This window comes from Vanessa tameamea, chromosome 16 (assembly GCF_037043105.1).
Source record: "Vanessa tameamea isolate UH-Manoa-2023 chromosome 16, ilVanTame1 primary haplotype, whole genome shotgun sequence".
Classification (NCBI taxonomy): Eukaryota; Metazoa; Arthropoda; class Insecta; order Lepidoptera; family Nymphalidae; genus Vanessa; species Vanessa tameamea.
This window is the reverse complement of record NC_087324.1, coordinates 7,112,417-7,134,078: the sequence shown is the minus strand read 5'-3', so window position 1 is coordinate 7,134,078 and position 21,662 is coordinate 7,112,417. Positions and strand designations below refer to the sequence as shown.

Below are 21,662 nucleotides of genomic sequence, written 5' to 3'. Positions count from 1 at the left end.
TGTTAATTTTCTTACATTAAATTTTTAAATTACTGTGATATATGAATACCACGAAAAAAATATAGTTCACAAGTCTATAAACTTTAGTGTAGCTGGCGATCTATTTTAAAGAATGCTTTACTTAGACTACCATGAGGCGAGCATACCAGACATTCATTGAACGAATACATGTTTACGAACTGTTTACGGTAGCTACCTACGTGCGTGCTGTTATACGCATGTATGCTACATAAATCCACGATAAAATAATCTTACATGAATACTTATAATGTGTAGAAACATGAGATGGGGCAAGGTTAGACGCAGGAAAATGCTCTTAAGAGACTATCCATCAATTTTCAAAATTATCAGGCAGAGATTCTGAAAGAATAGTATGGTCAATCGGCAATTTCCATAAAACTTTACTAATGGTATTGGAGTAGGAGAAAATTTGAAATCAGTATAAACTTTTGCTACTTATTTTAATGCAAAATAAAATGAGAGTGATTATGAAGTGAAATTGTTTTTTTATGTCTTGGAGGCAACTGTTTTAAAATTCGAGTATTAACAGTTATATGTTTTTAAATACTCAAATAACATCGTTAAAAAAAAGTTTCAATTTGTAATTTTTCTAGATAGAATGATTGATCTCATATATTTTATGTACATCATATATCAGATTCTACATGAATGACACTGATTTCTTTAGGTAGTTATCCATTAAAGTTCAACGAAATCTTGAAAACAATTATATAACACAAAAAGTAAAATGAAGTCATGGAAAGGACTTGCTAGTCTTGCTTTTAATGAAAAAGACCAAAACGAAATATTATTTAAAGTAGCTTAACTCTAAGATGGTGAACTCTCTAACCCATATAACTATACTATCTAGTTTAATTGAGGCAAAACTGCTAAACACTGAGAACCTATTGGTATTGCTCGTACTAAAATACCTTGCGTTCAACAGCTTGTAAGATACATTAATAGCTCTCACGACGCCGCTAGAGAGTATAAATAAGAAGTTGTAAACAAATATTAATGAAGCCTTATATATATTGTCCTCGTAAATAAAGTAACATTACTCTTTTGTGATATTTAAAATTTACCAAATTAACTACTTGTATGTCGCAATAAATCAATGAGTTATAGTTTTGCTTTCTAAACCGAATTTTTAATAGATCCTGTATACAGCACACGGGTTCAGTTCTCTAACGGAGCTTCAGACGTTGAATTAGCACTCTATCTGTGCATATTTCCCTGTCATTTTTGCGCTCTCGTGAGGGCGCAAGCGCGGTCTCAATTGTTTTCGTCGTGTTTCGCGGGTTATTTCGGGCGCGTGCGGCGGCGCAGCGGTGCAAGCCATTCGTATGTCCCACTGTCCTCTACAAAACGTTACCACTACACCTTGATATTCAATCATCACTGCTATTGACATATTACCATAGAATTGTCGCATTAAGATACTGAAAATGTAACTGAAATATTTCAAATTTAATTTAATTCTTGATATTGTCTAGTGTACATAAAATTTTACGTTCTAGTTATATAATATTATCTCTGTAACCACAAAAATAATGGATTCAAATATTATGATAAACTAAAAACGAAATCGACAACGTACCGCAGTGACCAATTTTCTGATGAATGTTATTTTTGCGTTCATCTACGTCAGTTTTTTAATGTATATTTAATGTATTTTAAGTTTAGGCTTATTATAACCATAGGTTTTAGTGGACGTAATGACGATATAAAAATCTTCGGCGGTAAAAGTCGATGAAATTTATAAAATACTTATAAAAATCAATGATAATGATGATGTCGTCCTAAATTACGCAGGACATAATATTATCCTACAAGTGATAGCACAAACATAGGTGCACTATTCGTATACTCTCATTATCAGATATGGTACGGCAAATCCGACAAGGCCGGAAAGAGTTCAGGACCAGTTGCTTCTTGTGCTTTCCCAGTCAGTAATCCAATAACATTTGTCGGCACGACCTGGGGTTTAAAACAATAATATAATTTATAGGAAAACTTATAAAAAACCTGCATGTATCCAGAGGATCTTGGTGATTTGTTTAATCCATACTCTTTAATTTCTTAATTTGTGTTTAGAATTCATCCCGCCTTGAGCTCAGCAGTAAGTCATTTAAAAGCAATTAGTTTATTTATTCTTGCATTCACTTTTCAAGCATGTGAAAAAACTTTGCTGTAAAATATTAATTTAGCAGAGGAGAAGGTTTTTAGACCATATTCCACCACGCTGCTTCAATGCGTGTTGGTGAAATACACATGTGGCAGAATTTCGTTGAAATTTGGCACATGCAGGTTTCCGATGTTTTCCTTCAGCGCCGAGCACGAGATGAATTATAAACACAAATTAAGCACATGAAAACTCAGTGGTGCTTGCCTGGGTTGAAACCCGAAATCATCGGTTAAGATGCACGCGTTCTAACCACTGGGCCATCTCGGCTCAAAAACCTTCTCCTCAAAGGGAGAGGAGGCCTTAGCCGAGCAGTGGGAAATTTACAGGCGGCTAATGATTAATTTAGCAGACTCACGTTCTTAGCATGCTGTTTTGTCACTCACTATTCGCCTGGCAATTATTTTATTATGAACGTTACTGTTTAGGGGTGGGCTTGTACCATCTGGGAATATCTTTATTTTCTTTTTACCCGATTGCATCAGAAGAAAAGGTATTGTTTTTCCGTGTGTGATGTGGATTGAACCTACAAGAATATCGGCAACTTCCGCAACCTGTATAGATAACGTGTTTTGTAATTGTGAGGCCGTTAATAAGGAAATCTTGTCAAACCTAACATCGGATCACTGTGGCCAAATGGTGTCAATAGGTATAAAAGAAAAACAAAAGAAACGGAAAATCACTTGTAGGCCAATTAAACGATCAAATACAGTTCTCAGACTGGGCCACTACCGGTATCTATATAAGTCGAAATAGATTATATGAACTATATGAACTTAAGAAATATAATCGTTTTATAAATTTCTCAATTTTGTTAAAAAATATTCCAAGTTATTTAAACAAGTTTGTCAAACAGCTCGTTCGTTGCATATTAAAAGTAGAATCCTAAATTCTAAAAATAAAATGAAAACTACTTGGGATATTATAAGTTCAGAGACAGGCAGAATGAAGTTTGATGCAGGGCAATTAACCCTTAATATAAAAGGGAATATTGTAAGTGAAGATTTAGATGTGGCCAACTAATTCGAAGAATATTTCTCTAATATTCCTTTGAATACTACTAAAGGACTTAATGCGTCACCCAATGACGCCTTAGACTTAATTAAATGTTACATTCCCCAAAATGAGTTAGAATTTTCTTTTGAGAGTATAACTCCGTACGATGTATTAAAAAATTTTAAACATTAAATCTTAAAAAAACCGGGGATCTATCAGTTACAATTATTAACAACGTAATTGTCGATTTGGCTCCTTGTTTAACTATCATCTTTAATAAATGTATAAAATCTTGTATTTTTCCAGATCTATTAAAATTAAGTAAAGTAATCCCTTTATTTAAGTCCGGTGATAAAAATGACCCAAACAATTATAGACCGATAATGCTTAATCAATTGTTGTTATACTTTTAATTCAAATAAGCTATTGCATTCTCAACAGTTCGGTTTTACTAAAGGTCGCTCGACTACTGATGCGGGTATAGCATTTGTTGAGCACATTTATGATGCGTGGGAGAAGTCACAAAATGCTATTGGAGTTTTTTGTGACTTATCAAAAGCTTTCGATTGCGTTGGGCATGATATTCTTCTAGAAAAACATAAATATTATGGAATCAAGGGCCCTGCATTGAAATTAATTTCCTCCTACCTTAATGAAAGAGTTTTGAAGGTTGTTGTTAACGGTGCAAAGTCAAATGGCGCTCTGGCGCAAATGGGTGTACCACAGGGTTCAATTTTAGGACCTCTCCTGTTCTTAATATATATAAATGATTTACCTTATTTTGTAAATAAGACTTGCGACATTGTACTATTTGCAGATGATACATCCCTTATTTTTAAACTCGACAGAAAAATAAACAACTATGACGTTGTAAGCAGTGCTCTGTCGTGGGTTCTTGGTTGGTTTGACATAAATAATTTGGTACTAAATGCCAAAAAGACTAAATGTATTTTGTTTTCTCTGCCAAATGTCAAATCAAATTCTTCTGCCGTCATTTTGAATAATGAAAGGCTTGAGTTTGTTGAGTCGACGGCCTTTCTAGGAATAACCCTTGACTCCAAACTTCAGTGAGGCACCCATTTGTATGCCTTAGCAAGGAAACTAAGACAATAAAAACAATAAGAAAACTCACGGACATAAGTACTGCTAGACTAGTTTATTTTAGTAATTTTCACAGTCTTATGTCATATGGAATGTTGTTATGGGGTAATGCAGCAGATATTGAAATAGTATTTGTTCTGCAGAAAAGAGCTATCCGAACTATTTATAATATTAGCTCTAGGACATCATTACGCGATAAATTTAAAGAAATAGGTGTATTAACGGCTGCTTCACAATATATTTATGATAATATAATGTTCATACAGAAGAATATACAAAAGTATCCCATAAAAGCTGATATACATACTATTAATACAAGAAATAAGAATAAACTTGTAACCCCTACTTTCCGTTTGCATACGGTACAGAGAACGTTTTTGGGCAATGGTATACGCATATATAATAAGATACCGGGAAATGTAACCAATTTACCATTTACGAAATTTAAAAAGTTTATTAAGACTAAATTAATAAATAAGTCTTATTATTCATTAAATGAGTACTTTTTAGAAAAAAACGCCTGAATTTAGGCTCGGGTTCCATAACAAGACACTCATTTTTGTAAAAAAAACAGCATTGTAAATCTGTTTATTTGAAAAGAGCAACTATGCGAGTTTCTTGCCGTTACTTCTCGCTGGAGGCTGCTTTCCGAAACGGTGGTAGTTTTTTAATATCGACGATTCTAAAACGCTTCGTTGTGAAGTTTACTTGAATAAAATTGATTTGATTCGATTTGATATTCATATTATGTGTTACTTTGAAAAGTTTTGTGGCCTATATAACTTGAAGGAGTATGACATTTGATGATTCGATTTCGACTGTGGGTGTGACAAGACGGCGATATTGGATTTCCAACGGAACTAAAAATACTAACAGCGTTCAAGCGATTTATCATAGTAAATTTTATTTCCATAACATAAACACAATAATATATAATTTATAAGATAACTTGAATATTACAACGGGCGTAAAGATGAAAACAAATTAAAAATATAAATTATCGTATTAAAAAAACATAAAAGCGAATGGAAATATATAAACTATATAGCTTTAGATTCTTGATTTAGAAATGTAAGAAGCAGTTGAAGTCATGAGGGTTTGCGTTCTAGTTGATTATGTCGAACTAGATACGAAGTGCATCTGCCTTCAACTACAGGTTTAATTTCTATCAATATTTCCAAATCAAGAATCTAAAGCTTGTTTTATCTTACATCTATGTGCGCACTCCGGTATTTTGTTTTAAAAAAAAATCTATTTATATTGTCCTGGTATCTAAGTGTAACTTTTGCCCAAAGGAATTGAAAATATAACTTGACTTTAGCACTTCTTATATCAATATAGCAATAACTAGTATTATTGATTTGTAGTAGAACAGCTTATGATATATATATTCCTTGATAGACTTGCAGTATTCTAAACTATAGTTGGTGATATTTATGAGTTGTGGTTGTAAGAATATTTACACGCTACAAAATAAAACTATGAATGTTATTTATCTTAAAGCCTTATAATAATTATGTTTTTTAAATTATTATCTTTTTAATGAATTATATCAATTTGAATTCGATATTAATTTGTAGCAAAGATACAGGGCAACGTCTGTCGGGTCAGTCAGTTAGATGAAGATTATTATGTAAATTGAGTCTATATATATATATATATATATATATATATATAGACTGAAAGTAGAACTCGTATTAAGTTATTCGATACTTTAATATGTAAGTATAGGTTTCAGGTATATAAGGAGCATAAACAGTTCTGGAAGAAATTAGATGAACGACCAAGTTATTGGAATTAAAACAACAGATTTATTGCGTATATAATTAAAAAAAAATTTATGTTACCATACTATATATGTTTTGTTATGGTATTAAATATGTCCCTTAATATAGAATATCTCAACAGAATAATTTACTATACATACACATCTTCCCGAGTGTCTTACTCGAAATTTACGCAGAGGTTACGTTTTTATAATAGGAATAAGATTGTGACGATTTTCGAACGTAGCGCGGAATTGGCGCAGGGGTAGCGAAGCGGTTCAGTCGGCTGGCGGTAAGGCCGAGCTCGGGCGATGGCCTCGCGACCTATTTCCCCCGCCCCCTCACTGCTAGGCCTGCCCTCCCTCATCCTTTATCAGCCTGATAATAACAAGTCTCCGTACCTCGACGCACGGTCGATACCACTTTCTTGTATTACTTCTATATTATTTTATTATTCATACGACCAGACAAGTGTAAATGCGTTAAACTAAAATAACATAATCAAAAACCGAACTCTTTAGGTATTAGGTGATAACAATTAAGCGTCGTAATCAAATTCAAATGTTACATCCAATTTCGCGAGGAATTTGTTTAGCATGACGTCGAATTGAATAGTGCATTGTTGCGATGACCCCGATGTTTTGTTTATGAGACTGACTGTCGATGAGAGAAAGAGACACATTTGTATTTTAAGTGATATAAGAATGTACAAATCAATGCAAAAATACCAATTTCTTCAGAGTGTAAATAATTAAAAGAAACGTGTCTGCAAGACTACAATAAATGTTATCTATTTACGATGCATACAATGAATCCATTAGACCATCGCCAGTATAAGACGATTGTTACACGTTTATATATATTTCTCGTATAAGCTAGATTGGGAGATTGGCACAAAGGCTATGGTTTCGCGGGTCTATCGTCCCTTGGGCGTCGCACGTCAGGCGGCGGCTGCGTCTGCCGGCGGCAGCGGCGCGCCGCGTTCGACGACCTGCCGTCTCAAGGCCGCTCTTACACGTGCCACCGGCCGCTTCCTGCCGCCGCCATAACAAACCTCTCCCCTCTCCACCACCCCGTTTTATTTAATGCCGAGACACTAAAATGTACCTAATCCCTTATTCTAGAAATCCGCTTTCTAAGGATTCGAAGAAGTTAATTTCCACGAAATGGGCAGCATTTAGCAATATTCCATTTCGTTAATATCATTCAGCGTAGGATTATATATTTTATGCTCGGCTACTGATTGAAAATTTATCTTTTATTATGTATATTTATTCGGTGACAGAATTAGAATCAAGTCAATGAAGTTTTGAATTACTAATATTACAAGTTATGAATTACACATCACAATAATTATTCCTGTAAATTTGAATATTTTTTTACAAAGTTCTGTCAAATGTATTCCATGTTATGACGATGTTGTTAGTCGTATAACGCTTTAATATTATTTGTGATGATTCATTATTTATATCATTATTTCAGCTGATGTAGTTTAGGGTAGTATTTAAATAAACATGTATGTATTCCTTTTTTGTGTTTTATGTACAATTTCAGGTAGATGGCATAATTCTGAAGTGATTGTCTTGAAAATATTAATCCTAACTTCAATTTTATTCGCATGGACATGGTATGGTATCTTGAAATAGGATTGCTGTAAAATATTGATTCACAGGGCCGGACCGTAAGTTTAGGGGGCCCTGGGGTAACACTACTTAGGAGCCCACCTAAGACATATCTGAACGTAGGACTTGATTTAAATTAATTGAATGGGTTTGATTAATTGCAGGACTCGTAGGGCTGCAAACCATACGATCTGTTTAATTTAATAAAGTTATGAATTCTTTCGCATTATCGTCTTATTTGACTTTGACTTGACTTAGCTGGGGCCCTCTTGAATCCACGGGGCCCTAGGCTGAAGCCCAATAAGCCATGTGGTAGATCCGGCTCTGTTGATTCAGTTACATGTTTATAGGGCTTTCTCTTGGTAGTAGGGTCTCTTTGTGCAAGTACGCCTGGTTAGGTACCACTCAATACTTAACTGAAAGGTGAGTGAGCCAGTATAACTACAGGCAAACGGGACATAATATCTGAGTTATAGAGGCGGGCGGCGCATTGGCGATGTAAGTAATGAATAAAATTTCTTACAGAGTCAATCTCTACGATCGGTGGTGACCACTTACAATTAGGTTGCCCATTAACCCATCCGCATTTATATAAAAAATGGAGTGTAAATAGATTATTTTAAGCACGCATTCACATTCTTAAACTTTAAGTATCGAATACAGTTTTATTAGTGTCGCTTATAAGAATCAAATACTGGAAAGATTTTTTAATCACACAACGATGTATATTATAACCGCCATATCATGTCTTAATAAATTCTTAACAGAGGCTGCAGACTGACAAACAGCACAACCTAAGGTGGTGATCTTAGAAGCTCACTTTAGTGCGTTAAATAAGGGAGCGGAGAAGGTTTGTCCTTTTTGAAATTCGTGTATAAAGTACTATTTACATATTGAAGTTATGCAACATAGTATATGTAATATATCGGGGGTCGAATAAAAACGTATGCTTGTCTTGAATGAGCATTATAGTTTTAGTAAGAAATATGAATCCTTGCAATTTGTAATTGCAATTTTGTATTTTTTCTTATATATTATAATAAAACAATGATTTACACTCAATAAAACAATTGAAGAGATATTGCACCAATGTTTGACTTTTTATTGGATATCCAAGCAATTGCTACTGTTTGGGTACTGTTTTGTACCTTCGTAAATATACCTACTTTATAGTAGATGAAACATGAATTCTGTAATTCCACATTGATTTAATAAATGGTGAACTATTAGATCTAGTAGATGTACTATTTACCGATGAGAGTTCAGTGAACTTCTTTTTTGAAATGGTATCGTAAGTATAAAAAAAATCACTCGTGAAACTACAAGCCGCTAATGCGGCGCAGACGGCTCGCAGTATTAACGATGTGTATAGACTACGAATCACTGATGAAAGCACTGTAGTTTTTCAGGTTTGATTTCTCTTGTTCAGGAAATACCCTCAACGATGAAACTGAATTGAATGTGAATTAGAAGCGGACTTATAGAAGGTAAGTAAGGACTTAATTTATAGCAGCCCTGGCACTTTATCCGTGAGGTTTTATTATTAAATTTATCAATTTTTAGATGTATGGATTTACATGTAAAGATTGATAATTATATGTATTATATATATTCTTCATTATATTTATTTATTTCCTCATTTAGCGAAGTCCAAATAAGAATGAAGCTTTTTGATAATTTTTACGCGAAAGCTTTTGTAGTCATAAAATAATATGACAGGAGGAATTGTCTTGGTGGTGAATTAGGAATTTAGATATTTATTGATTTATTCAAATCGTCCAACAAAAGTAACAATAATTATTCTATATAAATCTCATAAAAAAATAAAGACAATTAGTAAGAGTAAAAGACAAATAAGTTTAAAATTTAAATAAAAATCTAAGTTTAATTTAATTTATGTATCATATTAATATAATGTAAGTTAATTTGGATAAATATTAATCGTCAGCACTGGAACTGTGACGGATCAAAGAATGGAAGTTAAAGTGAAGTACGTTATAAGAAATATATAGCCTCATTTGTTATTTGATGATCACAAAGATTATATATTAGGTACTACAAATATTAATAAACAATAAATGGGTTGCCTAACTAAAACACGGTCCAATACTTATTAACTAAACTTTCAATTAAACTTGAATTAAGGTAGAAAGATTCCTAAAATCCTTACTATTTCTCAGTACAAAGTCCTCTCTGGACATTGGAGCTGTCATAATAATGTGATCGATGTGAGCCGATTTTGTGTCTAAAATCAAGCCCATATCCCAAATTATCTTATCTGTATCTCTATGAAGTAAGGACATAATTGCGTATTCTTGTAACATTGTGTCATTAAATACCGCTGCCAATATACCTTCAGTCTTGTTTTTCCTTTTGCTTGCTAATGTAAGTGTGAATTTTGTTTATCTGAGCTGTTATCAAAATAAAATTATAATTGATGTGTGGTTGTGACTTAATAATAATTCATAACCAAGTGATTATTTTTTGTACGCTCGGGATCACTATTTTTCATTCCGACTACCTAAGCGTAAAACGAATATTTACGTATATTACACCCATATTATGATAAAGCGCTGTAAGAAATATTAACCATTTCTTACATTGCTAAATCGCCATCAGCTTGAGAGCTAAGATATTATGTCCCTTGTGCATGTAGCTACAGTGGCTCAATCACCCTTCAAACCGGAAAACAACTATACTAAGCATTGCTTGGCGGTAGAATATGTAATGAATGGGTGTTACCTACCCAGATGAGCTTGCACAAAGCCCTGCCACCAGGTGGTTTCCGGCTCAACTCTAGAATTCTGGATCTCAGGATCTGCAGGTTTATTAGTTAGCTACTAGAACAGTGAGAAGTTAGTTTTCTCTTTTACATGCAGTTAAACTTTCTACATTCTTGTGTTTTATACTAAAAAGCATATGTTAACTATTGAAATAAACTATGTAATTTTATGATAGTTTATTATCAGGTAGTAATTTCATGAAGGAACAAAAAACGAACCGCGAAAACGAAAACTGACTTCAGTGTCTTTGTTTAATCTTTCGTTCACCAAAGTTTTATTTTTGTCAATATAACCATTTGGATTTAACTCTTATCTCATAATTTAATGTTTTGCAACTCAAAACAAGCATAGCTAATATATACAGTTAATTTACGCGTTAACATCACCACCACGTAAACGTTTTCTAAAACTGTTGTTCATAAATCATCATACTTATAGACAAATGAAAATACATTTGTCCAAGTGATTCATCATTATTTTTACAACTTAAATATAAAGAAGGTGAGAAAGACACTCGTACAATTGATTTTAATCTGTTTTTGTTTGGCTTTAGAGTTATCAATATAAACAATTTGGATATAATAGTAGAAATAATATTCGAAATATGCAAATTGAAATATATATTGAATAAAATATGTTTTCCAAAAATTTTCAATAACGATTATTATTGATTTTCGTCCACTCGACGAATTATAATCGCACAATTAATGTAGTGAAAACATAAGAGCTTAATATATGTACATTTACATTGTTCCCACTTATCACAGCAGTTGAATGGTTATCGCAGCCGCTTAATTGTCACTGTGACCTGTCTACGTGATAATATAACAAGTATCGAATTCCAAGAAGCATTACGCAGCAATATTGTAAGTCTAGATATCAAAATGAGCTCCGAGCTCTTGTGTTGAGGACCTCGTTATCTGCGCAATGTGAAGTCAAGTCTTATATGAGGGAAGAGGGTGGCAGGCTTCTTAGTGCGAGGGGTGTTTGCATGCGACGGAACCTTCGCTCTGATAACCCACATTGGTGAGCCCTTTGCTAAAATACTGCGTGCTTTTATCATACACTTTTTACTACACCTTTAAGATTACCTTCCCATCTTATCGCACAATATTGTTTTGTCTTCGACCATTCGTTATCTATGTATAGTTTTATTAGGTGTAGTGTCAGTCTTGATAAAGTCAACCGACGTGTGGGCGGTGACTGAGGTTCGTATTGATTTTTTTACAGTAGGGCGCGAGCGTACTGAAAAGTTACTCTGGTTATACATATGTATATAATTTTAAATCTTTATACTACATCTCTATACAATGAAATTACTTTCCATTTCAAAGCTATGATGAAGATTCTTTAAGGTGGTTATTTATGTTTACAAATTGGCTAATCAACATAAATTAAATCAGAGAGTTGCTGAATGTTTTTATATTATATACTTTTTGGATCTCGGAGAATGCTAAATCCTTTGCTGATTGGTGATTTTAATAATTTGTTGAATCGTGGAATTTTTTTATCTACTACTAAACTAGCATTATATAATATTAAGATTTAAATTTAAATGATGTTTCTAATCTTAATATACTCGTTTATTCATTATTTGGTGTTTGTAACGTTAAACTTTTCACAATTTCTCATTGAAAATTTTCAGGTAATTTAAAAAGTGTTTAATGTTGGTCACATGTTGATACGGTACGGATTTTTTATGAATATTAATGACATGATATGAGTATAGACAGTTTGAGCGGACAGAATTACTGACCGGTGTGTGAGGGCGGATCGACCGCAGGCGGCGACGTCGGCGGCGTCGGTTCGGTAGCGTTGGAGGACGCACCTGCGCAGGCCGCGCAAGCCGGCGCCGAGGGCGCATCTTCCGCGGCGCGGGCGGGGGAAGGCGGCGGCGGCGCGCCGACGCCGGACGAGCCGGGGGGAGGCGCGCAGAGCGCAACCAGCCGCAGCAGCGCCACGCACCACCACCAGAGCACGGCGGCCAGCGCGCGGGCAGCGCGCCCGACGCGGCCCGGGGCCTCCTCGCGACCGAAATACGCGCACCGTGGAGCCGTGCAGTACGTTCGTGCCCTCGCTCCGTCGGGCGGGCGTGCGTGCGGTGACGCAGACGGCGGTTAGGACGCGACGCGGGTGCGCGCGCGCTGCCACAAGGCGACTGGGGCGCCGCTTCCGACGGCGCACGACCGCGCCCGAACACTATTTCGGGAGCGACGCTCCGCGCCGCCGCTGCCCGCCCGCCGCGCGCTGCCAATTTTACGTGAAATTGCGGGCGGGCGGTGATGCGATATGTAGCGCGGCCGCACGTATCGACGACTTAACTGCGGGCGTCGATGTCCTCTTACAGGTTGATTATTCTTTCATTAAAAGAGCTTGACCAACGTCCAGGCTTTAGGAGGACCTGCAACGCGTTTTACCGCGCGACATGTGCGCCGGTTCTCCACTTAAAATAGTCGTCGGCAAACGTGGTTCGGTCCGTGTCAATAGATACAATGTCGCAGCAATTGGCAAGGAAACAGAGACTCGCACTATCTCACTGTCTCGCGCACTGTGTTGTGAATTCTTATGCATGGTTTATATTTAGACGTAAAATTATTTCTGATATAGATAGGTGTTTGACATTACGTTGAACTCTCATACGTCGGGAACTTCCACCTGTATAATTATTCTTTACGAAGAAAAAATATCTCTATTTTAATCAACTTTTTTATCTGAATTTACATTCAGGTTTACAATTTATGAAAACTTATAAATATGGATACGTTGTGATAATCCATTGATGATTGTAGCGAATATAACTTACAATAATTTATTTATACAATCAGAATTGAATTAACGGTTTTACTCATATTATTAATAATTAATTTTTAAAATAGGTTTATATACTAATCTATTAACTGGGGTTGTCCAAAATATGCTAGTTACTTCTCAGTTCCTAATATTTATAACGATAATATTAATATGACAAAATATGAATATTACATTGTTATAAAAAAGCATAGTATGATTTGGTATGCCAACAAAGATGACTTTATATTTAAGGGCCTTAGAGACACTATTAATACGGTATCATGGTTTGCAAGAAATATCTGCTCGATCGTATTTAAAGAAAACTTCGCAATCCGTCTTATAATTATTTTTTTAGTCGTTTTATTTATTTTCCAAATAATGACTAGTACTGATGTATTGCATTAAAATTTACTTAATTACGAGTACATAAGCTTCTTTTACTATTTTTACATTATCTGGTTATTCGTGTAGCCCAGAGCTTGGAAGTTGGCAGTTCGGGTCTGGAAATGCAAGTAGAGCCGTTACGTAAAGGCCCAAGTCCATAACAATTTTGTCGTCGTCTTATATAGATGTACCTATATAGTTTCTTATTTTTTAAATTTTAAATAGATAGGTGAACTGACAACCTAGTTATTTAAAGTGAGACAAGGATGCAAGATTGTATGATATAACATGTCGACGATTATATGACAACTCTTAATGAATGTGGCAGTGTTAGGAATTTAATTAATGTGTTTGTATCGTGTTGTGTCATTATTCAAAGCTTTTGTTTCTTTCGAAATTGATGACACAGTTTATTATTATGAGGTTGGTTAAGGTCGCAATAATGATATATTTATGATATATTAGCATCATCAATACATAGTAAATAATTATTAATAATATCTCTTCTTATTATTCTAATATTTCTATCTTTTTATTACACAATTATTGCCTATTATTATTCATTTAAATAAAATTATATGAGACTTTCAGCAAATTATTAATATGACCGTCTACTTTCAGAAGAGCCGAATGCAGACTATTTAAGATATTGGCTGAATGTTATTCAGCCCACTGATTGAACAGCGCCGCTTAGTAAAAATGCAAAGGCAAAAATTATGATAGTTGCCTTGCGACTACAGATTTAGAGTAGGCTAGATACCACAAGTCGTTCGACCAAGCGTGCCCGAGGTTTGTGCTATGCACAAACTCGACGCGCTATCTTATAAACTCTTCTAGGGTAGTAAATCGAGTCAAATGGAGGTAGGGCTTTGTGCAAGCCCGCCTGGGTAGGCCTTACCATCTAATCTAATAATCTAATCTAATAACTAATGAGTGGATCCACTCATTAGATATTCTACCGCTAAACAATACTATACGTGTTGTTGTGTTCCGGTTAGAAGGGCGAATGAGCCAGTATAACTACAGACACTAGGGACATAACATCTTAGTTCCCAAGTTTGTTAACGCATTGGCGTTGTTAAGAATGATTAATATGTCTTTGGGCTGTGGTCACACTTAGCATCAGATGGTCCAATTACCCTTCCACCTACCTATACCATTAAAACCTTCCATCGGTAATAAATTTTGTTACACAAATGGCTGTAAGTAATTTTATAATCATGTTATGATGCTCAAGTGTAGCTGGAGTGACGTCATTGTAGTTTAAAAAGGTGACACGCTCGGTTTTCACTCTATCTAATGAACATGCGGTATCTTATAAACGGTTATTGTCTTATTAACGTATGTATTAGTGAGAAAATAATGACATTTTTGTATAATCGATATTGTAATACTGTACCTACAATTATAATTAGACATACAATTTTTTTTCCCTACAAGCACGAGTCTATTTTCCCTATAAATTAAGAAGTTACTTAATGAACGTATGCCTTAATTTAGTCAACTTAAGTTAATAACTTTCAGACATTATTAAATGTTATTCTTATTGAAGAATAATATTTATTTTTAAGCGTCGAATCAGCAATGTTATTGTTTTGAGCTGTGCTATTTCTAAATGCTACGAGTATGTTGCCAGTAATTTTAATGATATAGAATATACATATTAGGCAATATTAATCTATCAATATTTAAACATACGATTATAAAATCATTTTTGGCATATGCACGATCTACACGATTCTACGTGTTATTCACAAAAATATGAGGATGTTCCTTACAAAATTTACTTCCCGTTCAAATATCGAATGCTGAAATATTATTTTTAAACTTGTTGTTATAGAAATATAGATATTTTTATCATGTTCTCTTTGATTCTTCTAATAAAAAAGTAATAAGTCGAGAAAGCAAGAAGTTTTACTAAGATTTTCATAGCTAATTTTTGATATCGTGGGAATCTGGATCATTATATTGGTTGTCATGGTAATTGGTTAGTTATAGCGTTAGTTACTTCGTAATCTAAATTTAACATTTGTTTTTTATATTAAACTAAATTTACCATTTGTTTTTTATAAAATTTTACTCGTAGTAGGCAGATGGACATTACTTGATGTATTAAGTTTTACGTGATATGGATGTTTCGTATCTGTACATATACATGCGGGCTTGTGACATAGGCTACAAGCTGCACTAGAGGGTCAGTGCACCGAGGTCGCGATGCACCGGAGCATGTGGCCACTGCCCCCGCCCTCTCGCCACCGCACACCCTTTCACGATGTCTGACGCAATTCATAAACGATACGTAATTTTGACTAAAATAATAAACAATGAAATAACCGTCTGAAAGCATTCACAGTTTTTACTAACTCGTAGCATAGTTAAATTAAACAATATCATTAAACATATACGGAATTATTTTATTGATAAAAAACCATTTTTTACATTTTTAAGTGTAAGATAATTTAATCTTAAGGTAAATAATAATTTTATTACCAAATAGCTTTTTCTAAAGGTTATGTAATAAGAGCCTTCTCATGAGGAGAGGAAGCTTTGTCTACGAGTGGGACGGTAACAGGCTTTTACATTTTTATTACACATAAACAATATGGGTTTGATTAAAGCGTGCTCAATTTGTAGCTTATAACTTGGGTAACAATGAGTGCCCGCACCGGTTACTTTAAATTTTCATTAGCACGGGTGCTCGGCGCGCCGCCGCCGCTCGCCGCCAGCGCCTGCAATTACATTTTGCAATTTACGAATTGTCTTTTTATTTACGACGCTTTTACGGACACTTGCATTATCAATGTGATATGCGAACCCTTATCTGTAATTATTTTCAAGTAATGTAAAGTTTTATATGCAATAATTGAATATTTTTTAAAATAAAATACCCTCATTTACTTTTAACCTTAGCATTTATTTGAAATGTATCATTTATAATTCGTTGGTCATAAATGATACGAAAAACTATTTAAATATGAAACCATATAATTAAGTAATTAATTAAGTAATTGAAAATCGTACATTTCTATAAATAATAATGTGTAAACCTTCAGCTATCGAATATTGTAAAGGTTATTTTATGTTATACATTATTCTACCTTTAAATGTCAAAAATTTTAAACCTTAATATGTCAACTCGTTGATGTCTTTTATACGACACATTACTATTACGCTTAAATACGTGCAAACCAAATAAAACTAAATATATATAAAAAAAGCAAGAAGAAAATGAGAATTTTCCTAATGCTACAGCTATATGATGACTACAAAGAACGGCGAATAAATGCGCTATAAGGTACGAGATTTCTTTCTTAATTAGATTCTTGTGACCTAAATATACCTTCAGTAAAACTATTACAAAATTCAATAATCTAATATTTCATCTATTTACGGTCTAGTCATCTACATGTATCCACTCGTAAGAATACGTATGCATATTAACAGCGTATAGTAAAAGTTTATATCAGATTATTAAGAGTATTTTCAACATTTATCATGATCGTGAATTGTAGAATATATTCAAAAACTCTTAATTTTTTTTAATTTAACTCAATAGGTTTTCTCTCTACCAATTGATAATAAACTTATTACTTTATTAATAATGGGTATCAATTAAGTTATAAGTTATAGTTTACAAAAATGACCTTATTAAAATTTAACTAAATATTATTCTTTCAAATCTTGACCGTATATTATTAATCAAATAAAAACACATGTTTAATGAAGCGATGAAATTAAGTGATATGTAACTATGCCGTAGCTCTGCGTAACCCGATGCTACGGTAAAGTTTTGGCGTCATGCTGAAACGATATAAATTATCAATTACTACAACGAAACAGCAACATACAATAACGTACAAGCAGATTGTCTGACAAATAAAATCTATTAACGGGAAAGCTACGAAAAGACTTGCAATAATTTATTTAAAAGGTGTTCTTAAAAACATATCACAGTTCAATATTATTTAATGGTGTTACCATATAGAGAAACTCAGAACACAAGTGAATTTAAAGTGACAATATAATTTTAAATACTAATATTGTATAATAATATGTTGTTTATTAGTATATGCTAGTATCTTAAATTTATTAAAATATTTTGAATATTTTCGTTTACACAACTAATGGTAAAAACTAAGACAAAAAAATAATAATGCGTTAAAAATATGTTGTTGTATTTTTTGTTTTTATTGATATCATGTTTGACGATAATAAGGTGCACAAAATTATTCGCGGCGTATTTCGTTTTCACGGTCTATGACGCAAAAAAAGTTTTATTACTGGCACCCAAGCTAAAACATGGCGGTTTTTTTACTCGAAAGTAAAAGTAACATTAAACTTTCTATATATTTTATTCATTTATAGATCAAATATTTGATAGCACATTTGTCAGGTAACAAGTATGTTATGACAAGAACAAGAATATGGTAAGAAATTTGGGCACTTTTATCTTAGTATTGTTCCTCAATGCAGATCACTTTTATTCATCTACTAGCATGTGCACCGGTTTTGTTAATTATGGAACCATTATTTATATTAATATTAGCCGAACCTGCGGCTTTACTCACGCGAAATTTATCAAACACAAACTTCCAAACCCCGTTTCACTCCTTCCACCCTTTAGGGGTGGAGTTTCATAAAAACAGTTCTTAGCGGATATCAAGTTTGTAGGTGTTATAGTTTCTGAGATTTCGTGATTAATCAATGGTATTTAGATATAGATTTGTGAAATGGCAACAATAGCCTGTAAATGACTCATTGCTAGGTTAAAGCCTTCATATATATCAAGGAGAAGGTTTTCATTCCTTTATTGGATTAGGTGAAAGACACATATGGGACATTTTTGTCTGAAATATACAGGTTTCCTCACGATGTATTCTTTCATTGTCGAGCATGGGAGAAAAGATATGTGGTGTTTGCCCGGGCTTAAGCCCGCAATATTTGGTTAAGACTTATGTTTTAGCTATGACTTGGTTATATCAGTTCTGTGACTCCTTATTCAAGTTTTTTTTTATTAAAATATATTTATGTAAGCAAGATAAGAGATAAGCCCGTAAGGTATTTAAAAAGTAAATATTCAGGTGGAGAAATAAGATAGATTTAAATAACATAAGAAAACCAACTATATCTATCATTCTCACCGCTTCAACGTTGTGATACATACGAATTTAATATTTGCAATTATTATTTATTTATTCGCAACAGGTATCACAACACGCCTTATTTTTTGCTTTGACAAAATATATGTGCAATAAAAGGTTAGAAATTACACAATGCATAATAATAACTATAAAGGCGTTCATAAATAATTTATTGACTTAATGGATCCATGAATAATTCAAATAGTGCCCATAAGAATGAAGAAAAACATTATTGTTTTATAAAAAGATACTACGATTTCATGTTTTAGATTTTACTTTAAAAAGTAATGAGTTCAAATTGTGCGAACGATAGTCTTAATTTAACTTACTTTTAATTGAAAATGTATAAAATACACATACCCATTTATGAAATTTAAAAACAGGATACAGAAACTATATTTTATACCAATATTTCATTTACTTTTACGAGATACACTTTTTTCTACATTTTGGATGGTAATAATTAATTGTCTTAAAGAATGAGTTATACAATATTCACCGGTTATATATATTTTACTGCGAAACAGGAATACTTTATTTCGCTTATGTGACAATTTATTTATATTTAGTAATTAGACAGACAATGCTTTCATTATCAGTGATTAGGAGAACCTCATATGATCAGATGATCTATTTGATCGACTGCCTAAAATTTAAGTATGTATTTTCATTTCAAATGCTAATATTAAATAAAAAAAAAAAACAATTTAACGCAAAAACAAACATTAACGGCTTAACCTTTAAATATTGTTCAGTGGTTGATTAGTTAAGCAATGCTGTGTCATTTTATTTGTATATAGGTGTATATATAAAGGGAGAAATCAGTGTTGGACTAAATCATCCGCTAAAGAGCCATTATATCTAAGGTAATGATGATGATAAAACACAGATGGATAGGTTATTACCTATAATTACGTCATTGAACATGTTTCCATAATAATAAATGTTCAGTCATTACTCTATACACACAGATAGCCAATACATACAAAACTATACATGTAACAAAACTGTCTGTCTGTGCACGCATGACGAAGCAAACTGGTTGGATTCATTAAAACTCGCCATCGTGAGTAGTATTTGTATCCCGCGAAATAAAAGTTTCCAGGCTATAGCGAAAAAAATGTTTCCTAGTTTACAAAGTGACCACGGATAGACTAAAAGGATGGTATGCTGACAACATGAATCACAATTAAAACGTACTTACATAGTTTATTTGTTATTTCTAATCGAATAATATTTTTGAAGAAGTGATCTCAAGAAGATGAAATATTAATATTATAGAGAATAATAAAAAAAAACAAAACGTTATAGTTTGTTACGCGGCTATATTGAAATGTTTTGATTTTAATGCATACATTTTGAACAGTGATTAAAATTTTAGACAAGTGTCTTTAATAATAAATACCATCACACTTTTTTATTAGTAAGATCATAGTCAAGCGTACCACTATTGAAAAAAAAAGTGAATTATATTGAGAGTTGGTAGCGTTAATCAATCCACATTATCTTTGTGGCGAGCATCGACCCGTTCGTCGCCGGTCTGTGTTGCAACCATGGCATTATCGTGTAGCATTCTGTTGTTGTCTACTTATACAGCACTAGCGTTGAATGATAAAAATGATATTAAATGCACTTATTTAGTTTTTTAGGAATCCGATATCTGATAAGAAAACTAAACTCTTTCGAAATTTCAAATTCTAAAATAATGAAAAATGTATAATTATTCAAACATATTATTTTATTTTAAACCATATAAATACAAAAATTTAAAGTGCATTTTAGAAACGTTTACAATTGAACAGAATTATAACAATTATACGATATTATATATACACTAAAGAGATTATATTCAAGTTGCATCGCATTCCAAATGCAAGCCTATACCTGCCGGAGCAATAATGAAAAAAGTATAACCAACCAGACTTCCTGTTCAGATTCCAGCTCAGTCCCGACTTCGCAATGTGATACATCCAGTTACGTATCAAAATCTATAGATCTCTTTTAATTTGTGAAAAAGGAAACGAATCGTTCTTTTGTTCTTGTATTTTTACCATACACACAACATATTTTTATTGTTTCTAATGTGGCAGTATTAAGAATGTCCAATGCATTTTGCTTTTAATATTCAAGATTCTACTTTAAAAAGTTTAAAAGTTATTTATAATTTATCATAAAAATATTTCATATTTACGTATTCATTACATTAGGTGATTAATATATTGGTGATTAGTATTTGTCAATTAATATCAAAAGTCTAATAGGTAATTAAGTGGACGATGGATCATCTTTGAGAAAAATAGTTTAATAGAGATCAAAACTGATACATTTTTAGTCCGTTTCGTAGGTACTTCATATATTTGTCAATTGACTTTCTAAATAATAAGTGTGATAAAAATACAAATTTTAAACAGTCTCGAATGATAAATATGTCTGTGGTTCAACTCTTCGTCATTATTCACAATACAATATCGATTCAAATGCCTTACTTATACACGTTATTTAGCGGATGTTTATTTAAACAATGCTGTCTCTTTCTGTCATCATTGATGTCAAATGACAGAAGGAGAGAATTCAGTGTCTATAAGTAATACCTTAAGTGAATAAAGAAAATAAACATTCTTTAGTACTCTGATTAGAATACAATTTTGTATTGGCTTAATTCGTTTAATTTTTTCAATTTAAAAGTAGTTTTGTAAGACAAGGCATAATAAAATGATCATGGAATAAATTGAAAGTTCCGTTGTTTTGCCATCATTGAAGTTTCTGCGGAATATTAATTTTTTGTAATATTTTCTGCTTTTCTAATGTGATTAAGTCGTACAATGAAAACATGTTTAGACGTATTACATATATAGACAGATACTTATTTATTTTCAGTCGGTTGCTCAGAGTTT

At 33.1% G+C, this 21,662-nt stretch overlaps 2 protein-coding genes across 3 annotated transcripts in view; one reads left to right on the top strand and one right to left on the bottom strand.

The window, feature by feature from the left end:
* LOC113402996 (protein TMEPAI) overlaps positions 1-12,456 on the bottom strand; it is a 38,247-nt gene extending 25,791 nt beyond the window's left edge. Inside the window, exon 1 of one of the 2 annotated variants that reach the window (XM_064217375.1) lies at positions 12,210-12,456. In XM_064217375.1, coding sequence (XP_064073445.1) covers positions 12,210-12,317 — 108 coding nt within the window. In that variant the 5' untranslated portion in view covers positions 12,318-12,456. The remainder of the gene's footprint in view (positions 1-12,209) is intronic. The other variant, XM_064217374.1, reaches the window with a different exon arrangement.
* A 268-nt stretch (positions 12,457-12,724) lies between these two features.
* LOC113403010 (uncharacterized) overlaps positions 12,725-21,662 on the top strand; it is a 57,447-nt gene continuing 48,509 nt past the window's right edge. Inside the window, exon 1 of the mRNA XM_026643424.2 lies at positions 12,725-12,800. The gene's annotated coding sequence lies outside the window, so the exon portion shown is untranslated. The remainder of the gene's footprint in view (positions 12,801-21,662) is intronic.